We start from the raw sequence: 27,041 nt of genomic DNA, 5'->3' as shown, positions 1-27,041 counted from the left end.
TTCCTGGTCAGGGCATATACAAGAATCAACCAATGACTGTGTAAATAAGTGGAACAACAAAAATCTCTCTCTCTTTTTCTCTCTCTCTCCCTCCCTCTTCTTCTCTCTCTCTAAAATAAAAAAATTAAAATTAAAATAAAAGCCACCTCAAAGAAGAGGTTAGTATCCAAAAATCTATAAAGAACTCATACAACTAAACAACCACAAAACAAACAATTCAAGCCAATTAAAAAATGGCCCAGGACCTGAACAGACTAACAGATATATGAAAAAATGCTCAACTTTACTAGGTGTTAGGGAAATGCAAATCAAAACTACAATGAGCCTGACCAGGCCATGATACAGTGGATAGAGTGTCAGACTGGGACACAAAGGACCCAGGTTTGAAACCCTGAGGTCTCCGGCTTGAGTGCAGGCTTATTCGGCTTGAGTGCGGGCTCACCAGCTTGAGCGTGGGGTTACTGGCTTGAGCATGGAATCATAGACATAATAACCCCATGGTTGTTGGCTTGAGCCCAAAGGTCACTGGCTTGAGCCCAATGCTGCTGGCTTGAGCAAGGGGTCACTTGCTCTGCTGTAGCCCCTCAGTCAAGGCACATATGAGAAAGCAATCAATGAACAACTAAGGAGCCGCAAGGAAGAATTGATGCTTCTCATCTTTCTCCCTGCCTGTCTCTCTCTCTCTCTCTCTGTCTCTGTCATAAAACAACAACAACAACAACAAAAAACCCTACAATGATATGCCATCTTATACCTGTTAGAATGACTATTACCAACAAGACAATTTACAAGTATACAAGTGTTAGGCTGTGGGAGAAAGGAACACTTACTGCTGGTGGAAATGTTAACTGGTGCAGCCAGTATGGTGGGTTTTTCAAAACATTAAGAATAGAGTTTCCGTAGGACCTAGCCACCTCTCTTCTGGGTATTGACGAAAAAAAATTGGAAACCTTTATTTGTAAAGATATAAGCACCCCTATGTTCATTGCAGCATCATTCACAGTGGCTAAGACATGGACACAACCAAAGTATCCTTTGATAGATAATTGGGTAAAGATGATGTGGTATATAAGTACAATGGAATGCTACTCAGCCATAAGAAAAGATGACATGCTACCATTTGTGACAATATGGATGAATCTTGAGAACATCATACTAAGCAAAAGAATTCAGGTGGAAAAAGTCAAGAACCATATGATTTCACTCATATGAGGGATATAAAACTGAAAGCAACAAATGAACAAACAAGACAAACAAACTCATCAACACAGATGGCAGGATGGTGGTTATCAGAAGGAAAGGGGGTGGGGTGAGATAGAAAAGCGTAAAAGGGGTCAAATATATGGTGACAGGAGATTTGACTTTGGTGGTGAACACACAATGCAATATACAGATGATGTATTATAGGATGGTACTCTTGAAACCTATATAATTTTACTAACAAAGAGTACCTCAATACATTTAATACATTTTAAAAAAAGCAAAATAGTAAAGGGAAAGTAAAAACCAGAATTGAATTTAAAATTTTTGAAATGTCATTGGTGGGGCTATAGTCATGTGTCATGCTGCCTTAGTCCAACAGTTCTTTTCTTTCTTTTGTTTTCTTTTAGCGAGTAAGACAAAAAGACAGAGACAAACAGGAAGGGAGAGAGATAAGAAGCATCAACTAGTAATTGTAGCACTTTAGTTGCTCATTGATTATATTCTCATATGTGCCTTAACTGGGAGGCTCCAGCTGAGTCAGTGATCCCTTGCTCAAGCCAGCATTTTTGGGCTTCAAGCCAATAACCTTGGGCATCAAGCCAGCGACCATGGGGTCAGGTCTATGATCCCACGCTCAAGCTGGTGACCCAGTGCTCAAGCAATGACTTTGGGGTTTTGTACCTGGGTCCTCAGCATCACAGGTTAATGCTCTTTCCACTGCGCCACCACCTGGCCAGGCTAACAGTTCTTAATTAGAAGTGTGCATTACCAGTGAGCATTTAAAATATATGCTTATATATATGTGCACATACACTATTATGGCTAGAATAAAAACATAAAGTGTTGGCAAGGATGTGGAGGAATTGGAACCCTTCTTGTACCTTGCTGTGGTAATGTAAAATAGTGTCACTACTTTGAAAAGGAGTGGTATTCCCTCAAAAGATTTTACTTGGCCCAATAATTCTACCTCTGGGCATTTACTCAAAAGAATTGAAAACAGGTGTTCAAACAAAAACCTCTTTGTGAATGTTCACAGCAGCCAAAAAGTAGAAATAACCAAAATGTCTAACAACTGATGAATAGAGAAATAAAATGTGGTATATCTATGTAGTGGAATATTATTTGGCAATAAAAATAAATGAAGCACTGGATACATGCTATAGCATGGGTGAACTTTGAAAATATTATGCTAAGTGAAAGATGCCAGTCACAAAAGACTATATATTGTATGATTTCAGAAAATAGATTAGTTGTTGCCTTACTGCAGGGGAGGTGGGGCTTGCCAGGGTGACTTCTAATGAGCACAGAATTTCTTTTGGCAGGGTAATGAAAATGTTCTATAACTGATTGTGATGATGGTTACACAACTCTGTGAATATACTAAAACCATTGAAATATATACAGTGGTACCTTGAGATATAAATTTAATTTGTTTTGTAACCAAGCTTGTAAGTCAGTCAACTCGTATATCAAACTGCTGATGCTGGACCCGTACACCAATGCGCCAACTAGTGGCAGCTTCCTGAATCATGACTCCTATCTCAGAATTTCGCTTGGATCTCAAACAAAAATACGGACCGAGTCACAGCTCGTATCTTAAAAAAATTGTATGTTGGTCTGTTCGTATCTCAAGGTACCACTGTACTTTCAATTGCTAAATTCTATGATATATGAATTATATGTCAATAAAGTTGTGGGGAAAATGTATTGGTGCTAGAGAATTATAATCTAGCTTTGAATCCTAGCTCCATCATGTACTGTCTGCTGTGCAACCTTGGGGGCAGAGACTGCCTGATTCTGTTTCTTTATTTGTAAAATAGAGGTGATGGTAGCAGTACCTACCTAGTGATATCCTTGTAAGAATTAAATGAGCCCTGGCCAGTTGGCTAAGTGGTAGAGCATCAGCCTAGCATGTGGATGTCCAGGGTACACAGAAGAAGCGACCATCTACTTCTTCACCCCTCTCCCCTTCTCTCTTTCTCTCTCTCTCTCTCTCTTCGTCCTCCTCCTCCTCCTCCTCCTTCCACAGCCATGGCTCGATTGGTTTGAGCTAGTTGGCCTCAGGAGCTGAGGATGGCTCTGTGGCCTCTGCCTCAGGTGCTAAAAAATGACTCAGTTACTGAGCAGTGTAGCAGCGGCTCCACATGGGCAGAACATCGCTTGGTATGGGGCTTGCCAGGTGGATCCTTGTTGGGGCGCATGCAGGAGTCTGTCTCTCTGCCTCCCCTCCTCTCACTTAATAAAAAAAGAATTAAGTGAGATGCTCCTTCTTAGTTTCGGGTAAACATGAAGAGGATGAGACTAGAGAAGAATGGGTAGGTCTTCAATGAGCAGAAATGAGAGGAAATCCCTTAAGAAGCCAGTCATAAGGGTAGAATGGAGCTTGTTTGTTTGTGGGCTCTGCAGTAGATAGCTAGTTTCACATTTACAAGCCAGAGGTAGCAATCTTTCTGTGGCTTGGGCTGGCCATGATGCCCAGGATGCCAGGCCTGTCATATGAAGTAACATGCCACTGGGCTGTATCATGTTTGGTATAGTCCAGACTGGGCCACGGTAGAACCCTGGGGAGGAAACAGAATCTAAAAATATTATTTTGAAAGCTCGCTGTGCCTGTGGCCTGCAGGTCTCACCGATTTGTCTGCTTACCTAGGAGTTAGTTGGAGGAAAAAGAGTAAGCCTTGTTTTAGGCTGTGCACACCTCTGTCTCCGAGCAGGGTTGTGTGAGAAGGGGACATAATGTCTAATCTTTGGCCTCTCTACATTTAAACAATGGTGGGCAGCAGGGTTGGGGTAAAATGTGGCTCTCATGTCCAAAACCTGTTGCTTACTCTCCTATTTCTGGTGATGATTCAGACTCTTGGTATCATTTGTTTGGATCCCCTGAGAACTAATTTTGAGTGTGACAACGTGAGTTGGAAATATTGAGTGAGTTGCCCAGACTCTCCAGTCAGATGACAGAACTAACTGTATATAATCCATGTTAAAGGCCTTCCTCAGATTGCTTGTTTTGGCTCTTAGGGCTGAAATTGTAAGTCTTTTAGAGTGAGCCTACTATTAGAAAATGCATCATCCCATTTTCCTGTCTGATAATTACCACCTTTGCTTCTATTCTAGCTAAGGATCATCTCTCCAGTCAAACTTTGCCAGAACACCCAGCCGCTGCCGTGAGTGGCCCCTCAGGACGCCCCCGCCCAGCTGGCACAAACCCCGGAGCCCGGCTGCGGGCCTGTATAGACAGCCACCCTGTGGTCATCCTCAGTAAATCCACGTGCCCGCGCTGTGCTGAGGTAAGGCTTCAACCTCCAGTTGTGGTGACAAGTTGTTGAATTATAGAATCGGACAGACTTTTGAGCTCAGGTGTAAACTACTGGATTTCACCTTATTATGGTGTGTGTGTGTAGGGGGTGTAATTTGCTTCGGAGTACTTGGGGAGTGTTGATTTGAGAATAAAATATTGTCTGAGTTATCTTTTTCTGAGCTTTTGCAAGGTACAGTACTAGATGTTTTCAGGCAGTCAGGGTCTGGGTCAGGGAGAGTTAGGGTGGGGGAGTAACCAAATCAGGTTTGGTTGCTCTTTTAGGCATATTTGTAGGAAATATTTCTTAAGGAGCTGTAACTTAGGGCACCTCAAAATTTTGATAAATATCTCTTTATGCTATGGTTTATTGTGGGGAAATGACTTCACAAAGAATAAAATGTGCCTTCTACTTGGTTCATTTAAAAAAAGTTTTTATTGTATTTATTGGGGTAACATTGGTTAGTAAAATTATACAAGTTTCAGGTGCACAATTTTATAATACATCATCTGTATATTGTATTGTGTGTTCACCACCCCAAGTCCAGCTCCCCTCCACCACCATCTCTCCCCTCTCTCCCTCCTCCGCCTCCCCGCCCTTTCACTCCTGCATTCCCCACACTGTTGTCTGTGTCTATGAGTTTTTGTTCTTTGCTTAATCCCTTCACCTTTTTCATGACTATCAGTGAGAAGAGCCCAGGGACCACAGCCATGGGGAAGACTGGTTTCATCCACCTGAGTTAACCTTAGAAGGAAGGGGGGACATGAACGACCTGTTCTGGTGCTTTACAGGAGGTTGAGGACATTGAATGTCACTGAAGTTTATTTATTTATTTATTTTTTTAAGTTTTGTTTTTTTTTTATTCATTTTTAGAGAGGAGAGACAGGGAGGAGAGAGAGACAGAGAGAGAGAAGGGGGGGGGGAGCTGGAAGCATCAACTCCCACATGTGCCTTGACCAGGCAAGCCCAGGGTTTCGAACCAGCGACCTCAGCATTTCCAGGTCGACTCTTTATCCACTGCACCACCACAGGTCAGGCTGTCACTGAAGTTTAGCTTTAACATATACTCAGGGCAGCTTTAGGACTAGACACATAGCCGGCCATCTGTCCAGGGTCACCTGGAGGGTAATTTGTTAAATTCTGTTTTCTCTTGGCTAGCTTGTCTCTTGGCTTACTTTTTAGCGTGACTTACTTTTCAGGGAAAAGACTTTAAGTCAGAAGCCTTTTCATTCTGGAAGCCTTATGTAGAGACAGTCTTTTTTTTTTTCTTTTTTGACTCTGTGTGTTTTCTATTTTTCCAAAAAGAAAAAAAATAAAAGGCAGGCAAGCAGTGGACAGTTAAGGTAGGCATAACTTTTCCTCTAGCGTCTCAGTTCAATGCTTGTGTCATTGCCACCTGAGGCTTCATCCCTCATAATGTCATCACGATGCCTTTTGTGTAGGACACAGTATTAGGAGTAGAGTTGCAAAGAGATAGGAGACACACTGCCATTGCTAGAAGGTTCAGTCACACTGAGAAGACAGAGCAGAGGCTTAAAAATTTAAAAAGACCTAAGATAACCCAGGCTGAACTCTAAATGATGAGCACAGGCAGTAAGTGATAGAGAGTTTAGAGGAGAGCTGGGTATTAGAAGTCTGAGGTGTACTTCCTGGCCTTGGGGGGCTAATTATCTAGCTCTGGTGATCTTGTCCACTTTTGAAGCTTTTCTTTTCTTGTTTATTTAGTCTTTAAAGTGAGGGGTTGGCCCTGGCCAGATAGCTCGGTTGGTTAGAGCAGCATCCTGATACACAAAGATCGTGGGTTCAATCCCGGTCAGGGCACACACCCAGAGGAACAAAGATTTCTCTGTGTGTCTCTCTCTTCCTTTCTCTCTCTCTAAAATCAACAAATAAATTTTTTTTTAAATGTAAAGTGAGGGGCTTGGCCTATTTGATATTGAGATTTCTTTTAGCTCTGAACCTATGTTGTTGTTCAATCTTTTTTTTTTTTTTTTTTTTAAACAAGAGAGGGACAGACAGGGACAAACAGGAAGGGAGAAAGATGAGAAGCATCAACTCACAGTTGTGGCATCTTAGTTGTTCATTGATTGCTTTCTTATATGTGCCTTGACTGGGGGTCTCCAGCCAAGTCATTGACCCCTTGCTCTAGCTAGTGACCTTGGGCTCAAACCAGTGACAATGGAAGTCATATCTGTGATCCCATGCTCAAGCCAGCCACCCGTGTTCAAGCTAGATGAGCCTGCACTCAAGCCGAGTGAACCTATGCTTAAGCTGGTGACTTCCGGGTTTCAAACCTGGGTCCTCAGCGTTCTAGACTGACATTCTCCGCTGCACAGCTGCCTGGTCAGGCTGTTCAGTCTTTTTTGTTACTTAAAATGAAGAGTTTAGATCTTGGCTCTGTGACTTATTAGCCATGTGACCTTGATTAAGTTATTTACCTGCTGTGCCTCTGTTTCCTCATCTGTAGGATATGCATAATAATAGTACCTATCTCATAAGTTTGTTGTGAGGATTAAATTTTTTAGTATTTCTAAAAGCTGTAGAACATGCCTGACAAATAATAAATGCTATATAAGTATTTATTAATTATAAGAACTACTTCCTTTCCCTGTTTTCCTATCACAATTTAAAACCTCGGATGTTGATCTTTCTTCCATCAATACAGAGCTTGCTTAGATGACAGTCAATAAATGTCTGCCTCGGCCCTGGCCGGTTGGCTCAGCGGTAGAGCATCGGCTTGGCGTGCGGGGGACCCGGGTTCGATTCCCGGCCAGGGCACATAGGAGAAGAGCCCATTTGCTTCTCCACACCCCCCTCCTTCCTCTCTGTCTCTCTCTTCCCCTCCCGCAGCCAAGGCTCCATAGGAGCAAAGATGGCCTGGGCGCTGGGGATGGCTCCTTGGCCTTTGCCCCAGGCGCTAGAGTGGCTCTGGTCGCAGCAGAGCGATGCCCGGGAGGGGCAGAGCATCGCCCCCTGGTGGGCAGAGCGTCACCCCTGGTGGGCGTGCCGGGTGGATCCTGGTCGGACGCATGCGGGAGTCTGTCTGACTGTCTCTCCCCGTTTCCAGCTTCAGAAAAATACAAAAAAAAAAAAAAAAAAAAAAAAAAAAAAAGTCTGCCTCTATTCCAGTACAATTAATCCTATTAAAGAGGGGTTACTTTTTGCTCATGGTGGAATGATAGAGGAACAGGTGGAGTTAAAAGCTCAGTTCTCATTTTGTACATCTCCATTTTCTCAACAAAATAAGGACAATGCCATTTTATCTACTACTTGTTAAGTACATGGCTTTATTATGAGGCCCAGATGATTTCAAATCTATGTGATAGCACTTAGAAGCGCTTAGTACACACTTATATTAACAAGAGCCACCATTTGAGGGCCTACTATGTGCCACGCATGTTTTGGTCACTTTACTTATATTTTGAAACACGTTAGAGAAGTGAATGATTCCAGTTTTGACCCTGCTATGGTTCTGCAGTGAAGGGTGGCTAGTGTGGTCAGGATTGCTCCTAGTGATGCTCTTTTCCCTATCTTATCCCTGAATTCTGTCACTTCTTCATTTCCCAGCTCTTTTCCCCGACTCCGAAAAGGCAAAGCCTGGACACCTTCTTTTTCTGCTTTACTTATTTAAATATACTCTGGGAATGATCAGCTTTTCCTAAAACTCCTGTGCCAGGTATTTGCATACTTACTTTATTAGAAGTATAGTGATTCTGACAGTTTTATTTACTGTCATTATCTGGATATGCCAAGAATTCTGGACAAACATCCTCTGGTTTTACTTTGATAAATACCAGTTCCTTAGCTTTTCCAAATACATAATATAAAAGCTGTTTTCAGATTTGTGCCAATTGATATGAAAATTAATTTTCAATATTTTTGGCCATGAAGGATGGTTAGGCATCTCTCCTAGTAAAAATAGTGATTTTTTCCTGTGTTGGTACAACCCTCATAACTTGACTATTTTCTTTTTTTTTTAATTTATAAATTACCATTAAGTAGAATTTCCCCAGGTTATTTCCTTCAGTTACAATTTTATTATCTCATTTAACAATTATGATATGAGTAAATGAGAATGGAGAAACTTAATCTATACTTGGTCTGATTAATTTCTTTCTGGAATCAGTACTCTAATTTGCATTAATTCAAGTAGGGACATGCCCACAAAGAAATTAACTTTTATGTGAAGTTAGTTTCCTGCTTGTTGCATAACACATTACCATATATGTTTTGAGTAGGTTTACAAGTGCCAAGATAAACCCTCCTTGTCTTTTCAGAAAATATGGTATTTGTTCCTTATAGATATTTCAGTGGGAAGTAGGAAGTATGCAGATGATGTCTCATTACAGCTCATCTATTGCTTGATATCCAGCTCCACTTCTACTTATCAATAAAGTGTCTATTTTACAGGTCAAGTGCCCATTCTCTACTTTTGTCAATAAGAATACTTTAGAAGCTGACACTTCTGGTATTGAATACAGATCTTGAATCTTATACTGTGGAACAGTGCTCAACTTTAATCAGAGTTAAGATAACCCACAAAATAGTTTCTTGAAGTGGGGTCATGTTTAATCTGGAATCTAGAGAGTGTATTTTCTACATTCACATGTTAGCAAATTTTGAGAATTACTTTTAGGAGCTGCTTTTAGGGCTTACTCTCTAAATCTCGAAAACAAATTTTTCTCTAACAAATTGCAAATGTTTTCTTTCTAGAGCAAAGTGGCTAAGAAATCTAATGAGTCTGTGATTTCTATGTATATGAACTTACTTTTAGTCTTAGAAAATGAGCATTGGAATAGGAACTGACTTGATCGAGGCAGTCTCCCAGCTAAAGCTTTCCTGCCCTACCCTTGAAGTCCCTCTTTACCTATCCCATCATTCTTCAAAAGGATTCCTACTTTTTAAGGGTAAATTCAGCCAGGGGGAGCTGAATTCAGACTGCGGCATAGGTGCTGTCCCCAGGTGGGTTAAGAGGAAGGTGACCAGGGTTGCGTGAATGAACTTGTCCTCTCATTTGTATCAAAATGTTGTACTTGGTCCTGCACCGATGACAGAAAGCTTCCAGTGTACTTCTGTGTGATGGTAAGCCTACTCCTGTAGCAGTTAAATTAGAACAGGACAAGAATACATTCCTTTGACTGATGATTTCTGTGAACTCCGGGCTACTGTGGCCTTTTTCATTTTATTGTAATAAGCTGCAGGAACGTGATTCTAAACTTTCCTATTAATGACAGGCTATTTGTGAATTGTATGTATATGTCACTTTAAAGTCTCTTTTATTGGTAATTTTTTTTAAGTTTTTTTTTTTAATAATTTTTTAAATTTATTTATTCATTTTAGAGAGGAGAGGGAGAGACAGAAGGAGAGAGAGAGAGGAAAGACAGAGAGAGAGAAGGGGGGGAGGAGCTGGAAGCATCAACTCCCATATGTGCCTTGACCAGGCAAGCCCAGGGTTTCAAACCAGCGACCTCAGCATTTCCAGGTCGATGCTTTTACCCACTGCGCCACCACAGGTCAGGCATTGGTAATTTAAATGTTATTTTAGTGGTATAAACTAAGCATAATTAATGCTTATCCTTCAAGTAAAATTTTGGGTTTTTACCAGTATAATTTTGAGCACATGACTTTTGTAACTGATTTGTCATTTGAAGGTTACTGGGCCTTCAAATAATAGTTTGACTAAATAATAGTTTGACTATTGTAGGATGTGTTTTTTTTCTCAGGGTTGCCATATAACATTTGGGAAACATTTAGTATTCTAGTGGCTTTTTAAACATGGTTTATATTAAACCCATTTTACAGTGGGGTTGACTGAGTCAATAAATATGTAATATATATATATATTTTGGAGCCATACAGGTGAACTATTGAAAATAGAATAAATCAAGAGACTTCAGGTACCCTTTTAAATAGTGTTACTGTCAGCAGGAAGATTCTTGTGGGACATGTAAAAATAAACTGGAACATTTCCAAAGGAGAAGGCTTACTGAGTAGGAAAGTAACAAAGCTGGATAAGAGACTCTTCTTTTGGTTGTTACTTTTTTTTTTTTTTACATTTTCCCCTTGTTTTTCAACTTCCAGGTAAAGAAGTTATTTAAATCAATGTGCGTTCCTTATTTTTTGCTCGAACTTGATCAGGCAGGTAAGATTTTGTTTAATATTTAAATTATATCTGCTGACTATACACTTTATGTTTTCTGTCACTCTTTTATTTTTCTTCCTTGAGGTTTTTGTTGGTTCGTGAACTCTTGCTACTTGGTTTCTCTCTCGTTACCATTTAGCTGGGGAATTCCCCTGGGACAAATCATACTTACCTTTAGTCTTTACCTAGTTTATAGCCTTGGTATAACTCTGAGTTTTCCTATTGTTGAAAGTATTCTTCCTCCTTACTTGGAGTCTAGTTACAGGTACATTATTTGCTGATGTTATGGTAACTTCATTATCTTTTCAAATTTGTCTTCTTTTTGACAAACTATATCAAATAGTATTTGAATGGAATATAAATTGATGGGGGTGGGGGGCAGGGTGTAAAGAGGGACAAATATAAGGTAACAGAAGGTGATCTTTGGGTGATGGGTATACAATATAATCAACAGTTCAAATGCTATAGAAATGTTTACCTGAAACCTATGTACTCTTATTGATCAATGTCACCCTGTTAAATTTAATTTTCAAAATAAAATTTTAAAGTATATATAAATTGAGACACACTCAGCAATTGTGGCAAGGCGAGATGGAGAGTGGTGGGCATACAGATCCACAGAAGGAGCCACTGGGAACTAGTTGCACGAGGCTGGAAATCCCAGGGAAAAGGTTGGGGGAGTAAAACAGAAAGCTCTTTCTAGAACCACGGTGCTCCTATGTTTTGATCATGGGTCACAAAATCCCAAAGACTCAATAGTGAAACATTATTAGGCATCTGATCAGGTGCCTGGCATCATCATTTCTATAGGAAAAGTGGGCCCCTCCGGATCAGGAAGCTTGGGTAATCTTCATGCTTTGTAGCTTGGGGAAGCAGAGTCCTGGGCATTTATAGTCTCGGCCCAGCAACCCAAGGAATAAAACCACAGAGAAGAGAAGCAGCTAGAAAGGGTCGTGGTAATTGGGAATGAAAGCTCATCTCTAGGGTCAGAGAAAGGTGGCAGTTGTGGGGTAGAAAACTATGATTTGATGCTTCTAAAGACAGATTCCCTGACAAGGAGAGAACAGATAATAAATGCCATGTGTTGAATGGGACTCAGCTTGGTTTACATACAGTGTCATTAGTCCTCACAAAAACTCTGCAAGGAAAATATTATCCATATTTTACAGATGAGGCAACTGAGTCCCAGAGAAGTCATATAACTTCCCTAAAGTCATATAAGTAGTGGATTTGTAATTTGGACAGAAGCTTGTCTAATTCCAAAGTCTTTGTTTTTTTCGTAATGCCATGTTGTCTGACTTCTCTAGCATGATCTTTCTAATCCTCCATCAAGGAAGGCTCTTGCCCCTAAACATATATGGAAGAAAAATCCTAATAATTAAAAGGTTGCCTGGACCAAAAAGTAACCTTTTAGAAATGTAAGTTTTCCTGAGAGGGTCAATCACTTGCACATGAATTAGAAAAAAGAAGCCACAACAAGATAATCAAATTATCCTTACAGATGGGAAGATTAAGGGAGGTTACATTGGAAGAGAATGGGCAGGAGGACGGAGGTCCCAAGAGCTTGGTGGCCATCAGTGTTCAGGCATGTTGGTTGGCAAAGGTGCCAAAAGGTGGATGGGAGGTCAGTAAAGGCAAGTGTCAACTAATTTGTGTGTGTGTGTGTGTGTGTGTGTGTGTGTGTGTGTGTGTGTGTGTGTGACAGAGACAGAGAGACATAGAAAGAGGGACAGATAGGGACAGACAGACAGGAAGACAGAAAGATGAGAAGCATCCAGTCTTTTGTTGCCACACATTAGATGTTCGTTGATTGCCTTCTCATATGTGCCTTGACGGGGAGGGGGGCTACAGCAGAATGAATGACCCCTTGCTCAAGCCAGCGATCTTGGGCTCAAGCCAGTAATCTTGGGCCTCAAGCTAGTGACCTTTAGGCTCAAGCCAGAGATTTTGGGCTTCAAGTCAGTGACCTTTGGGCTCAAGCCAGAGACCGTGAGGTCATGTCTATGATCCCATGCTCAAGCCAGTGACCCCACACTCAAGCTGGTGATCCCGTGCTCAAGCCAAACAAGCCTGCACTCAGCCAGCGTCCTTGGGGCTTTGAACCTGAGTCCTCTGCATCCTAGTCTGATACTCTATCCACTGTGCCACCACCTGGTCAGGCTATACTCAAATATGTTAACATTTGGAAGATCTGCATAACTTAGTGAGTGGATATTTTCTGAGTAATGAATGAATGATCTTACAAAGTCACTCATGGGTAAAAGAGCCATTCAAAGTGTAAGATGGACCAATGGATTTTAATGGGATGAAGTATGAAAAGCTCAGCCATGTGGTTTCACAGTCTACATTGCTGCTAACCTTTAATCAACTACTGTTTGCTGAGTTTAGTGTCATATCAAAGGCGAATATCCACAGTCATCTGAAAAATCTATGAATTATTTCTCTTTTTTTTCAACCACTTGTCTTTTTGAGATGGGTTTTCATCATATGCTTCTGTCCAGACAACATTTATCACAATAAATTGAAGGAAGAAACAAATATGAGAACTAGTTGTCTTATTAAACCAGACACTAAAACACTTGTAAAAATGTAAAATAGCCCTGGCCGGTGGGCTCAGTGGTAGAACATCAGCCTGGCGTGCAGGAGTCCCGGGTTCGATTCCTGGCCAGGGCACACAGGAGAAGCGCCCATCTGCTTCTCCACCCCTCCCCCTCTCCTTCCTCCTTGTCTCTCTCTTCCCCTCCCACAGCCGAGGCTCCATTGGAGCAAAGTTGCCCCGGGCGCTGAGGATGGCTCTGTGGCCTCTGCCTCAGGTGCTAGAATGGCTCTAGTCACAGCAGAGCAGTGCCCCAGATGGGCGGAGCATCACCCCCTGGTGGGCATGCCAGGTGGATCCCGGTCGGGTGCATGCGGGAGTCTGTCTGACTGCTTCCCCGTTTCCAACTTCAGAAAAATACAAAAAAAAAAAAAAAAAAAAAAGTAAAATAGTGCCAACTTTCTCACTATATATTTTTGAAAATATAGTTATTTTTAATTAAATTATGTTATATTGACTTGTAATGGGTTTATCATTGTTGATTTTTTTTTTTTTGTATATTTCTGAAGCTAGAAACGGGGAGAGACAATCAGACAGACTCCCACATGTGCCCGACCAGGATCCACCCGGCATGCCCACCAGGGGCGACGCTCTGCCCCTCCAGGGCGTCGCTCTGTTGCGACCAGAGCCACTCTAGCGCCTGGGGCAGAGGCCAAGGAGCCATCCCCAGCGCCCGGGCCATCTTTGCTCCAATGAAGCCTCGCTGCAGGAGGGGAAGAGAGAGACAGAGAGGAAGGAGAGGGGGAGGGGTGGAGAAGCAGATGGGCGCTTCTCCTGTGTGCCCTGGCCGGGAATCGAATCCGGGACTTCCGCACACCAGGCCGACGCTCTACCACTGAGCCAACCTGCCAGGGCCTATCATTGTTGATTTTAAGAGAATTAATGAATAAATATTTTTAAATGTTTCAGTTTTAATTTCTAATATGATAAATATTAATAGCTATAATCCATATAAACAAAAGTTTTTGGGGGTCTTCAATAATGATTTAAGAGTGTTAGAGGGATGCTGACACCAAAAGTTTGATATCTTATGTACTAGGACAAGTAGGAAGTGTGAGTGTTATTCATTCAAGCACTTCAGATTCTGGGGGATTTACTTGTCCCACATAGTAAGAGCACTGCCCAACGTATGTAGGGCCTCACACAGAGAGATGTATGATCTGGTTCATGTCTTCTAGGCGGTTTAAATTTGAGGACTGGAATTGCTGATGTGGTCTCTAAGTGCTGGTTCATGAATAAACTGCTTCTTACCTGTTTCTCCTTGGCTCCACGAAGAACCTTCCATAGGCATGATTTCACACCAGCCATGGCTACCTAGTCTCCCCAGTGCCGAGGTCATAGTAGATTCTCAAAGAGCCAGGTGGTCAGTTGGTAGGGGTATCTGCTATAGAGTCAGGTGGGTACAGTGATTCCTGCAGCATGTTTTCTGAGTGCTTGCTGTGTGCTAGGCTCTCCTAGGCACTGGGAATAGAATAGGGAACTAGGCAGGTGTGGTTCCTACTCTTATGGAATTAGGTTTGCTTATTTTATACACCAGGAAACCCCCTTTATTTTCCTTTTGAGTTGGAGGCCTGTGGCAGGCAGTGAGGTGTAGCGGCCCACGGGATTGGGAGTGGAGTGCCTGTGCAGTGGGTCCCTGTGTTTGCAGTAGTATCACCTTTCAGAGAAAATCAAGAAGGAAAGCTGTGCCACCAGGGGCCCTCCCCCACCACTCTGACATTTTCCTCTTCCTTCTCTTGGGCTCTATGTTGGACCAGTCTATATAAATTAAGGTTATTCCGTGAGAGCAATCGTCAAGATCAACTCAGATCTACCGAGTTTGGTATTGGAGAGAGGAACTCAGCAACCAGAAGACAAGGCATTAGCACCTGTGTGTGAGCAGTGGCGATAGTCATAAATGCTGTCTTCCCTGTGCCAGGGCCTTATGCATGCTCTCCTCCTTAATCTTCAAAGTACCGTCAGTGAGGTTGGTAGTGATATCACCTTCTTATGATGAGGAAACAAAGTATACAAAAGTATTGATATGAAGGGTAGGTGGTTTGTTAGTAGACCCACTAGTAATTCCTGGTCCCTCCCTCTGCTTCCTCTGACCACCTCCTCAGAACCTTTCGTGCCTCACCCCACCTGCCTATGCGTGATGTTCATGGTATTGATACCATGATAGGTGTTCCTGGATGTAACCGGAGATTGTGCAACCTGCCACCATGCCAGCTGCACTTTATCCTGGGGATGAGCTGTCACTCACAGGGCTTGTTGATACATGAAGCCTTGTCTCTTGGCTTCAGGTCTGCCCAGTGGCTTCATTCCAAGGAACAGACATCAGTGTAATCATCTTAATTTGGTCTGGCAGCTGCTGCCATTCTTCAGCTATCTATATGGCAAACAGTGTGAGGTTTGAGAGGGCTTGTGTGACAGTTTGCCACAAGTGTATATCTGGATGCCATATGTCACTAGCTAGGGGGTTTTGACGGGTATCATCTACATTCCCTGTCTGCCTATAGCTAGCATGGCTTCAATGCCTTCAGCAAGAGGGACAGAATCTAACATTTGCATTCCTTTTTTTAATGCTAGTGTTTCACATCTCTCTCACTTAATCCTCACAATGACCTTGGGAGTTGCTAGGTTTAATTCTGTTTCACAAGCAAGGAAGCAGACACTCAGCATTTTAGTAACTTGCTCAGTGTGTCTGTGTCAAGCCCAGACCTGTCTGGTTCTCAATACCCTTTCCCTAAACAAATAAAAGCCCCTTACACGCAGAGGTAACCCAGGCTAACTCAGATTCCACCACTTTGGTATTCATGCTTATTCATTCAACAGATGTGTTGTGAGCACCTATTTATGTGCCAAGCCCTGGGAGGAGAAAAATGATGAAGAAAGCATGTGTCCCAACAGGGATCCACCCAGCAACTCTGTCTGGGCTGATGCTCAAATCAGTGGAGCTATTTTTAGTACCCGAGGCTAATGCACTTAGACCAACCAGCTCTCCTCAGTGCCAGGCTGATGCTTGAACCAGTTGGCTGCGGGAGGGAAAAAAGGGAGAGAAGGGAGAGTAGATGGTTGATTCTCATGTGTGCCCTGACTGGGAATCAAACCCAGGATGTTCATACACCCGCCTCCCTTCTAATTTCAGTGTAATCGTGTTTCCAGAAAGGCTGACCGATCACAGAGCAGCTATGGTAAGGTACAGGATAGGTGTTTTCCTAGTGGAAAAAGGAAAGAATTCACAGCTGTAAACAAAAACAAATTAGAAAACATCATGGCTTGTTCATTAGAGGGGATCTAGTAAAGAGTGTGTGGCAGAGAGAATGAGGAGAGAAAAAAGTGGGCAGTAAAGAGGCTTTTTCTATGGGAAGCAGGGTCCCATGGGATGTTCTATTTATGGATCAGGCTTAAAATATTCTTTAAGAATTTTGGTTTTGTCTGTAAAAATATTCATTTTAGAAAATTTGGAGACTTTAGTACAATAAAATGCAAAAATCACATATAGCTGCATTCAGATATAACCACTATTGATATTTTTGTGTATATTTTATATATCCTATATTCTGATTTACTTGATAAATATTTTGCATGTTACTAACGTTCTTAATTATTTACTCAGTTGCTATAAAATATTCTATATATTTACTTAACCACTTTACTATGGTTGTACAAATAATGTGTTGCCGAGTTTTTGCTATTATAGAATAGCAGTTTAGAAATATTTTCTTTGTACATAAAGTTTTTGCGTATATAGAATATTTTCTTAGGATAGATTACTGAAATAGATTTAATCTCTAGAGGCACCCCCCTTTTTTTGAGAGAGAGAGACAGAAAGACAGGAGGAAGAGAGATGAGAAGCATCGACTTGTAGCTGTGGCATCATTAGTTGTTCATTGATTGCTTTCTCAAATGTGCCTTGATTGGGGGGAATCCAGATGAGCCAGTCATCCCTTGCTCAAGCCAGCAACCCTGGGCTCAAGCCAGCGACCCTGGGCTTCAAGCCAGTGACCATGGGATTATGTCTATGATCCCATGCTCAAGCTGGCAAGCCCACACTCAAGCCTGTGACCTTGGGGTTTCAAACCTGGATCCTCAGGTCTAGGACCCAGTGGACGCTCTATCCATTGTGCCACCACCTGGTCAGGCAGTTCTAGAGTCTTTTAAACGATGTATACTAATTGGCCTGACCTGTGGTGGCACAGTGGATCAAGCATCGATTTGTAACACTGAGGTCGTCGGTTCAAAACCCTGGGCTTGCCTGGTCAAGGCACATATGGGAGTTGATGCTTCCTGCTCCTACTCCCCTTCTCTCTCTCTCTCTCTCTCTCTCTCTCTCTCTCTCTCTCTCTGTCTCCTCTAAAGTGAATAAATAAATGAAAAAAATAATTGAGAAAAAACGATGTATGCTAATTGATAACCCCACAAGCTCGATGAAGTTTTAAGAAATAATAATTGGTTTTCAAAAATTATTGTTTACCAATTTGAGAGGTAAAAAGTGTTTTATTTGGCCTGAGCTGTGGTGGCACAGTGGATAAAGTGTCGACCTGGAAATGCTAAGGTCGCCGGTTCGAAACCCTAGGATTGCCTGGTCAAGGCACATATGGGAGTTGATGCTTCCAGCTCCTCCTCCCTTCTCTCTCTCTGTCTCTCCCCTCTCTCTCTCTCTCTGTCTCTCCCTCTCCTCTCTAAAATGAATAAATAAATAAAAAATTTTTAAAAAGTGTTTTATTTGTATTTGATTATTAATGAGGCAAAATTTTTTCTATAGGTTGTATTATATTACCTGTATTTTATTTATTGAATTTTATTATCTGAAATTATTATTATCATGGAATAATGATAATAGCAGAAAGCCTAATATGGCAATTGCTGTGAACCACTCACTGCTCTAAGCACTTCTAACTAATCATACATTCTGTGAGATTATATTCCCAAATGAGGAAATGGAGGCACAGAGAGATTAGGTAACTTGCTCAACATCATGCAACCAATAAGTGACAGAGCAGGAACTTGAAACTAGGGCATCTGGCTCCAAAAGCCAGGCTCTTAATGTTGAATTATTCTCCGATCTCACCTGTACTCATGAACTTGTTGGTTATGGTGCTTACTTCTAAGTTATATACACAGATACCCCTCCACACACCAACCAGGCTGCGTTTTATACCGGTGTTAGTGCTATTTCTGGAAATTACCACTGCACTGATTAGACTCCTAGGGGGATTCTTTGCTCTTATATAAATGGTTCAAGAAGATGGAGACCAGTGGTTATATGGCATTCACATAAGGATCCATACATATATATCACTATTTAGGTAAATGTCTATTTTGGAATAAATGCAGGGAAGGTAGGAGAAGTTGATTATCCATTTAAGAAAACTCACCCATTTTATAAAAGGATTTCTTTCTTTTTTTTTTTTTTTTTGTATTTTTCTGAAGCTGGAAACGAGGAGAGACAGTCAGACAGACTCCCGCATGCGCCCGACCAGGATCCACCCGGCATGCCCACCAGGGGCGAAGCTCTGCCTACCAGGGGGCGATGCTCTGCCCCTCCGGGGCGTTGCTCTGCTGCGACCAGAGCCACTCTAGCGCCTGGGGCAGAGGCCAAGGAGCCATCCCCAGCGCCCGGGCCATCTTTGCTCCAATGGAGCCTTGGCTGCGGGAGGGGAAGAGAGAGACAGAGAGGAAGGAGGGGGGTGGGGATGGAGAAGCAAATGGGCGCTTCTCCTATGTGCCCTGGCCGGGAATCGAACCCAGGTCCCCCGCACGCCAGGCCAACGCTCTACCGCTGAGCCAACCGGCCAGGGCTAAAAGGATTTCTTTTAAACAGAAAATATTTTTTGTATCATGCAGACCTGGATTCAAATTCGTACCAGGAAATATAGTGTTACTCCTCTCTTTGAGTAGTTAGAATTAAATAAGATAATGTTTGTAATGCATCCAACATAGTGTTTAATTACTGCCCTACTCCCAATGCAGTTAGATCTAAATTGGATAGATTTAGATTAAGCTTTTTATAAGGCAAGAGATACCTCTTTTTAATTGCCTGCTATACTTTCCAGTAAATTGTTGATTCTTTTCATTCTTTCAACAAATATTGGAGGACCTGTCCTTATACATAAATATAGGAGTTTGCCTTTACTAGTCGTAGTCACCACAACTAGAGAGCTCTCTGCTCCTCTGAGCTTTGTTTTCTCATCTAAAATGTGGAGTTCTAATGAGGATGAATGAAGAGTGCTAGTGCCTAGTACTGTTGTTTCTGACCCATAGTGCTCAGTCATCGCTACTAACTCACATAATATTGTGCTGCTATTAAAAATGATTCACATAGAGTTTTTAATAGCCTTAGGAAATTTTATATACTATAATGTTTAATTAAAAAACATCTTACCGGCCCTGGCAGGTTGGCTCAGTTGTAATTGGCCTGGCATGTGGAAGTCCTGGGTTCAATTCCTGGTCAGGGCACATTGAACAAGTGACCATCTGCTTCTCCACCCCTCTCCCTTCTCTCTCTCTCTCCCTTTCTCTCTTTCTCTCTCTCTCTTTCTTTCTCTCTCTCTCCTCCCCTCCCCTCCCGCAGCCATGGTTTGAGCAATTGGCCCTGGGCGCTGAGGATGGTTCCATGGCCTCTCCTCAGGCATGGAAATAGCTTGATTGCTGAGCAATGGAGCAGTGGCCCCAGACGAGCAGAGCATCGCCCTGTAGGGGGCTTGCTGGGGTGGATCCTGGTTGGGACATGCACAGGAGTCTGTCTCTCTGTCTCCCTGCCTCTCCACTTCTCACTTAATAATAATAATAATAAAAAACCCTAGTTTAGGCCCTGGCTGGTTGACTCAGTGGTAGAGCATCGGCCTGGCTTGCAGGAGTCCCGGGTTCGATTCCCGGCCAGGGCACACAGGAGAGGTGCCCATCTGCTTCTCCACCCCTCCCCCTCTCCTTCCTCTCTGTCTCTCTCTTCCCCTCCCGCAGCCGAGGCTCCATTGGAGCAAAGTTGGCCCGGGCGCTGGGGATGGCTCTGTGGCCTCTACCTCAGGCGCTAGAATGGCTCTGGTTGCAACAGAGCAACGCCCCAGATGGGCAGAGCATCGATCGCCCCCTGGTGGGCATGCCGGGTGGATCCCGGTCAGGCACATGTGGGAGTCTGTCTGACTGCCTCCCTGTTTCCAACTTCAGAATAATACAAAAAAACAAAAAAGAAAAAAAAAAACCCTAGTTTACGTAACAAAAATAAAAAAGGCAATATTTTATTTTTTTTGACAGAAAGAGGGACAGATAGGGATAGACAAACAGGAAGGGAGAGAGATGAGAAGCATCAATTCTTCATTGCGGCTCCTTAGTCTCCTTAGTTGTTCATTGACTGCTTTCTCATATGTGCCTTGATGGGAGAGGGGGGTAGAGGGAGGACTGCACCAGAGCCAGCGACCCCTTGTTCAAGCCAACAACCTTGGGCTTTAAGCCAGCAACCTTTGGGCTCAAGCCAGCGTTCATGGGGTTTAGTCTATGATCCCACGCTCAAACCAGCAACCTGGCGCTCAAGCAAGTGAGCCCATGCTCAAGCTGGCAACCTTGGGGCCTCAAACCTGGGTCCTGTGCATCCCAGTCCAATGTTCTATCCACTGCGCCACCACTTGGTCAGGCAAAACAGTATTTCTAAAAGAATAAATAACATTATATAAAGAAACTCCACAAAGATCTTGATAGTTTTTGTAGAAGAGTTATATCTTACTGTAAAAAGCATAGGAAAAGGACTGGAAAGAAATACATAAAATGTGGAATAATCAGTCAAATATTTGTGCATCCGTCTGAGGACACACAGGTGAATAAGATCTAATTCTTTCTGGCCTGGCCTGTGGTGGCACAGTGGATAAAGTGTCAACCTGGAATGCTGAGGTCACGGGTTCAAAACCCTGGGCTTGCCTGATCAAAGCACATATGGGATTTGATGCTTCCTGCTCTTCCCCCTTCTCTCTCTCTCTCTCTCTCTCTCTCTTTTTCCTCTCTCTCTAAAAAAAAATGAATAAAATATCTGGTTCTTTCTTACGGGAGAGTTTTAATACAGGAGGCAGATGACAACAGCCCTGTGCAGGATGAAACAGAGGAAGGAGTCCAGAATGCTGCTTTGATTTCTGCCACGAAGACAGGAGGATGGTGGGATCCTTCACTGAGAGAGGAGATTAGGAAAGATGATGAATTTAGTTTTGGACACAGTGTGATTGTCCAGTATGGTTCTACAGGCTAGTGGGCACATAGGTCTGGATGTGCAGAAGAGTTTCCTCTATGGGTGAGGTCTGAAGCCGTGGGAATGAATACGAGCACTCACGGAAAGCCTGTGGGGTGCACCAAGAGCCTTCAATTTTGATCGCCTCCAGATGGTGAGATTCTGCATGACTCTTTTTCTTCTTTTAACTTCATTTCTTTATTTATAATTTCCTATCATGTAAATAGAAGTGTTTCCTATAACATAATGTAAGGTGTTTTAGTTAGGATTTGATTTAGCTGCTTGTGACAGCAAACCCAAAATAACAGTGGCTTAAACTAGATCTGAGCTTGTTTTTCTCTCACCTGAAAGGAGTCTAGAGAGAGGTAGTCAGTCCAGGGCTGTCAACACAGCCGAGGTGTTAGATTGATTCATTGGGGAGTGCTCCCATTTTCATGGCCCACAGTCCTCAGCATTTGTCTTCCACGTCATGTTCCAAGGTGGGTGCCCAACCTCCAGCCATCAATTAGAAGAAAGGTTGCAAGAGAGCTGTCCTTTCCATTTCAGATCGTTTTCCGGAAGTTGCACATGATAGTTTGTTTACATCCGATTGGCCAGAACTTAGTCATTTAGACAAATATATGCTGAAAGGAGTCTGGGAAATGAGATCTTTATTTTGAGAAGTCATGTCCACACTAAAAATAAGAATCTAGTTAATGATGCTAATAACATCTTGATCTGCCTGTGGAACAGCTGAGGTTGGTTTATCTAAAGGGACAATTTCTGTATAAACCATACGTTTGCTCCCTATTTAAGTCAGAAGTATAGCGGCACTATAATATGGTCACTAAGTGATGGTAGTGAGTTGGAAAATAGTTTTCCTACTTAGTAAGGCCAATTACTGAACACTAAACTAGAGGCCTAGTAATTTCACTTAATGGTTAACATTGAATCCTATCAAGAAGAGTAAGAGACAGTCCAGCCTCCTTCATTGCAAGGCATTTTCAAAAGAGTTCTTGATATTATTGAAAGATTAAATAAGTAAATTAAAGCATCATCCTGAAATACCAAGGTTGAGGATTTGATCTCTGGTCAGGGCACATATGGGAAGTGACCAGTGAATGCATAACTAAGTGAAACAAAAATAAATGCTTCTCACTCTCTGTCTCTCTAAAAGCAATCAATAAGAACAATTAAAGAAAAAAAAGAACAATTAAAGAAGCATTATAATTTTATAAGTTATAAGGTAAAGGACTTCAGAATATTTTGGTGGGGAACTGCAATGTTCTTATCTGTCTTTAGAGTGGAAAAGTTGGTCTTAATAGAGCTAAGGTTGTAAATAAGACATAGTTCACTCTTAGTTCTAATCAGAAGTATCCAAGGCTACTTCTGGCTCAGCTCCATGAGATGCTCAAAGCTCTCCACCAATGACTTGTAGTCATCAAATGTCTTGAGATTCTGGGATCCCGGCACTTGGAGAAATTAGAGGGAGATGTTCCTCTCAATATCAACTACCCTTGAATTGGTTTTAAGAATTTAAATGTTAACCTGACCAGGCGGTGGTGCAGTGGATAGAACATCGTCCTGGGATACTGAGGACCCAGGTTTAAAACCCCAAGGTTGCTGGCTTGAGTGTGGGCTTATCCGGCTTGAGCACTAGCTCACCAACTTGAGCACAGTGGGGTCACTGGCTTGAACCCAAGGGTCACTGGCTTGAGTCCAAGGTTGCTGGCTTGGGCAAGGGGTCACTGGCTTGGCTGGAGCCCCTGGTCAAAGCACATATGAGAAAGCAATCAACGAACAACTACGGCACCATAATGAAGAATTGATGCTTCTCATCTCTCTCCTTTCCTGTCTGTCTGAGCCTGTCTGTCTATCTGTCTGTGTCTCTTGCTAAAAAAATAAAAAGAATTTAAAGGTTAATAATAAGCTATATGTCACTTCTTTCATTTGTTTGCCCCTATTAATAATACTCACACAGTTGGTGGTGAGGTTGGCTGATCTTGTTTTATAAAACGAGACATCTGAGAGTTTACTGCAATAGAGCCTGTAAATGGCTAGCCAGAGGTTATCTACATACATTAAAAATGTTTTAGCCCTGGCCGGTTGGCTCAGTGGTAGAGCGTCGGCCTGGCGTGCAGAAGTCCCGGGTTTGATTCCCGGCCAGGGCACACAGGGGAAGCGCCCATCTGCTTCTCCACCCCTCCCCCTCTCCTTCCTCTCTGTCTCTCTCTTCCCCTCCCGCAGCCGAGGCTCCATTGGAGCAAAGATGGCCTGGGAGCTGGGGTTGGCTCCTCGGCCTCTGCCCCAGGCGCTGGAGTGACTTTGGTCGCAACAGAGCTACGCCCCAGAGGGGCAGAGCATCGCCCCCTGGTGGGCGTGCCGGGTGGATCCCGGTCGGGTGCATGCGGGAGTCTGTCTGACTGTCTCTCCCCGTTTCCAGCTTCAGAAAAATACAGAGGCCCTGGCCGGTTGGCTCAGCAGTAGAGCGTCGGCCTGGCGTGCGGGGGACCCGGGTTCGATTCCCGGCCAGGGCACATAGGAGAAGAGCCCATTTGCTTCTCCACCCCCCCTCCTTCCTCTCTGTCTCTCTCTTCCCCTCCCGCAGCCAAGGCTCCATTGGAGCAAAGATGGCCCGGGCGCTGGGGATGGCTCCTTGGCCTCTGCCCCAGGCGCTAGAGTGGCTCTGGTCGCGGCAGAGCGACGCCCCGGGGCGGGGGGGGGGGGGCAGAGCATCGCCCCTGGTGGGCAGAGCTTCGCCCCTGGTGGGCGTGCCGGGTGGATCCCAGTCCGGCGCATGCGGGAGTCTGTCTGACTGTCTCTCCCCGTTTCCAGCTTCAGAAAAATACAAAAAAAAAAAAAATGTTTTCTTTCCTCTCAAATTGAAATGGGACACTGATAGATCTAAAACAAATGGAGTGCAGAAGGGGCACATTTCTGCACGTTCTAGTGTATGTACATTATGTGTACATGTACGTGTAACACAAAATGTGTGTACTTATTTTGAAAGAAGTTCTTCATGTCCTTTCTACTTCTTTTATCAAGTTGTTTAAGAAAATTAATTTAACAATTATGTTTTTCTTCTGCGAGGGAGAGAACAAACTCTGAGTAATGAGAATGGATGGACTATGGGAAATGATGTGCTTAGTTATATAGGCTGTTAATTAAAAGAAACATGAAAGGGTTACCTCCTGAAATTAAGTTTTGGACGGCATGTAGTGTAACACATTGTTGACAGATGCTGTGAGTAACTAACTTATCAAAGGGGAAAATCCAAACTCTTAACCGCACTGAGGTCTTCCTAGATTTACACCCTGCATAACGACACCGTGGTGGTAACTCAGAATATCTACTACATTCTGAGCCCTTTACATCTACTTACTCATCTGATTTCCACAGTTTCCACATGAGTTAGAGGTACTATATTTCTTGCCATTTTACAGATGAGTAAATTGAGGCACAGAGAGGTAAGAGAACTTGCCTAAGGACTTGTCAGCAGAAAAGCCAGGTCATGTGACTTCAAAGGAGGCTCCCATAACTATGGGGCCATCCTGCCTGTTAGTAGAAAGCTCAGTGAGGCTGTGGGATTAGCTCAAATATTTACAAAAGAGGAGACCTGAGCACATTTGAAGGCAGAGGGCTTGAATAGTGCCAGACACAAGATAGGGAGAGGGTATTTAAGGGGTGTGGGGATACCTGAGACTGCTTGGAATTGGACTAGGTTGTGGGACCCTGGTAAAGGTGAGCTTTAGCAGAGGTAGAACAAGAGTCTAAGTATAGAGAGGTGCCATGAAGAGGTGAGGTAGGAGGGAAATAGCTTCTATCTAATGGGGGACGGTGAGCTTTGGTTAGCACACGGGCTTCTACCAGCTCAAGAGAGCCACTGTTAAACATTCTGAAATTTTGCAAGCAGGTTGATGGCTTGAAATCAGCCAACATGGGAGTATTTATAAAAAAAATAATAAATTGGCAAATACTACAAATAAGGCATCTCTCTACCACCACCCCAAGCTGGTTAACTAGAACACCTTAAATTCTCTCCTTCACTTCACTAGCATTTGAAAGCCCTATGTGCCAGTTGAATTGAAATCTTGAGTGAGTGACCACTGTGTGCATGGCACGGTGCCAGATACTGAGGGTAGAAAGACCTCAAGTGAAAACAGTGTGGTGGAGAAATAAGACTCTGAAGGCATAAGTACCGGACTAGCTGTCAGACCTTGAGCTTACTCATCTGTAGATGGAGATGGTAATACATATCCCAAAGGCTAATGGAGATGATTAATGAGAACATGTAAGCTCCTGGCACATAGGTGCTCAATAAGCAGCAGTTCTAAGGTTGGTAGACATGTAAACAGACAGCAGTAATGCAGCTGGATGTAAGAAATAAAAGGGTGACTAATCCTATGTTTGCTCAGAGGCTTCACAGAAAACATGGTCCCCCAAGCAGGATTTTTAAGTTTTCAGGTTGGATGCTTCATGGATGAAGTCTGCCCTGGTCCTTGTCAGGAAGTTAATGTGTCTTTTTTATTGTCCTTAAAGCATGTTGCTTTCACTTCTATTTAGCCTGTACTTCACTACATACACTTTAGAATTGTAAAACGAACAATGGGTTTAGAGCTAGATACACCTGGATTTATATCCTGTACCTAACACACCTGCTTTGTGACCTTTGGCAAGATTTTTCACTTCCTGGAAGCTCAGTTTGTAATTTTGTTATATGGGTGTAATACTTGGATGACTTTGAAGGTTAACAGAACGTAAGGAAAAGAGCCAGATCTCTAGCTGCTTTGTGAACCCCAAACTGAATCTAAGTTATTTATAATTTCATCTCCCCTCATGTTTCTGGACCCCATGCAGTAACACACAGTATCTTTCCTACTGCTGTATCTTTGTAATATTGCTCTGTAGAAAATCGTTTGTTCCAGAGGTAGAACAGCGCTGTGGTAAGAGCCAAGGGCTGGGTCTCAGCTCTGTCAATTATTAGCTAGGTGACCATGGGTAAGAGAATTATCCTCTCTTTTCCTCAGCCGTGAAATAGTATCTTACTCATTGGATTGTGAAGATTAAATGAAACATGTAAAGACCTAGCTTTATGCCTGGCACATAATCAGTAAAAAACTCTTAGGCATACTTCTACTCCTATTGCTGGTACTTTATTCCTCAAAACATGGTTCCCTTGTTTCCCTTATAGCTATCACTTGTTTTTTGAAGCCTTCCCCATTTTCCCCACACCTTATTTGCTCCCCTATGCCCCCCATGAAGTTGATGGGCCATGACATGTGAGCACCTACTATGTTCTGGGCGTGCTCATGGGAGTATTACAGATGCTATTTTCCTCAGACCACCCAGTATGTTCTCATTTATTATCCCAGCTGCCCTCTGGGTTATGTAAAAAAATTTTTTTTGGGGGGTATGTAAAATTTTTAAAGGTCAAATTCACCTTTATAGGAAGAATGAAAACCTCTGACAGTTGCCATATAAAGTCCTTTTTCTCCTTTCCTCTTTGGAAAAGGATAGGATTCAAAAATTAACTAGTAATGTCTTATTTTACAGATTGAATCTTTTAACAAATATTTATTGAGCAATTTCTATATGTGGGCCCTGTATTAAGTTTTGGGAACACCATGG

The 27,041-nt window shown here is 42.8% G+C and overlaps 1 protein-coding gene across 1 annotated transcript in view; it reads left to right on the top strand.

Moving 5' to 3' along the window:
- The window catches only part of LOC136388377 (thioredoxin reductase 1, cytoplasmic-like), a 66,134-nt gene that overhangs the window by 28,637 nt on the left and 10,456 nt on the right, over positions 1 to 27,041 (top strand). Inside the window, exons 2-3 of the mRNA XM_066360264.1 lie at positions 4,318 to 4,490; positions 10,581 to 10,641. Coding sequence (XP_066216361.1) covers positions 4,318 to 4,490; positions 10,581 to 10,641 — 234 coding nt within the window. The remainder of the gene's footprint in view (positions 1 to 4,317; positions 4,491 to 10,580; positions 10,642 to 27,041) is intronic.

This window comes from Saccopteryx leptura, chromosome 1, assembly GCF_036850995.1.
Source record: "Saccopteryx leptura isolate mSacLep1 chromosome 1, mSacLep1_pri_phased_curated, whole genome shotgun sequence".
In the NCBI taxonomy this organism is placed as follows: domain Eukaryota; kingdom Metazoa; phylum Chordata; class Mammalia; order Chiroptera; family Emballonuridae; genus Saccopteryx; species Saccopteryx leptura.
Note: the sequence above shows the minus strand (reverse complement) of the source record. Positions and strands in the feature narration are given on the sequence as shown.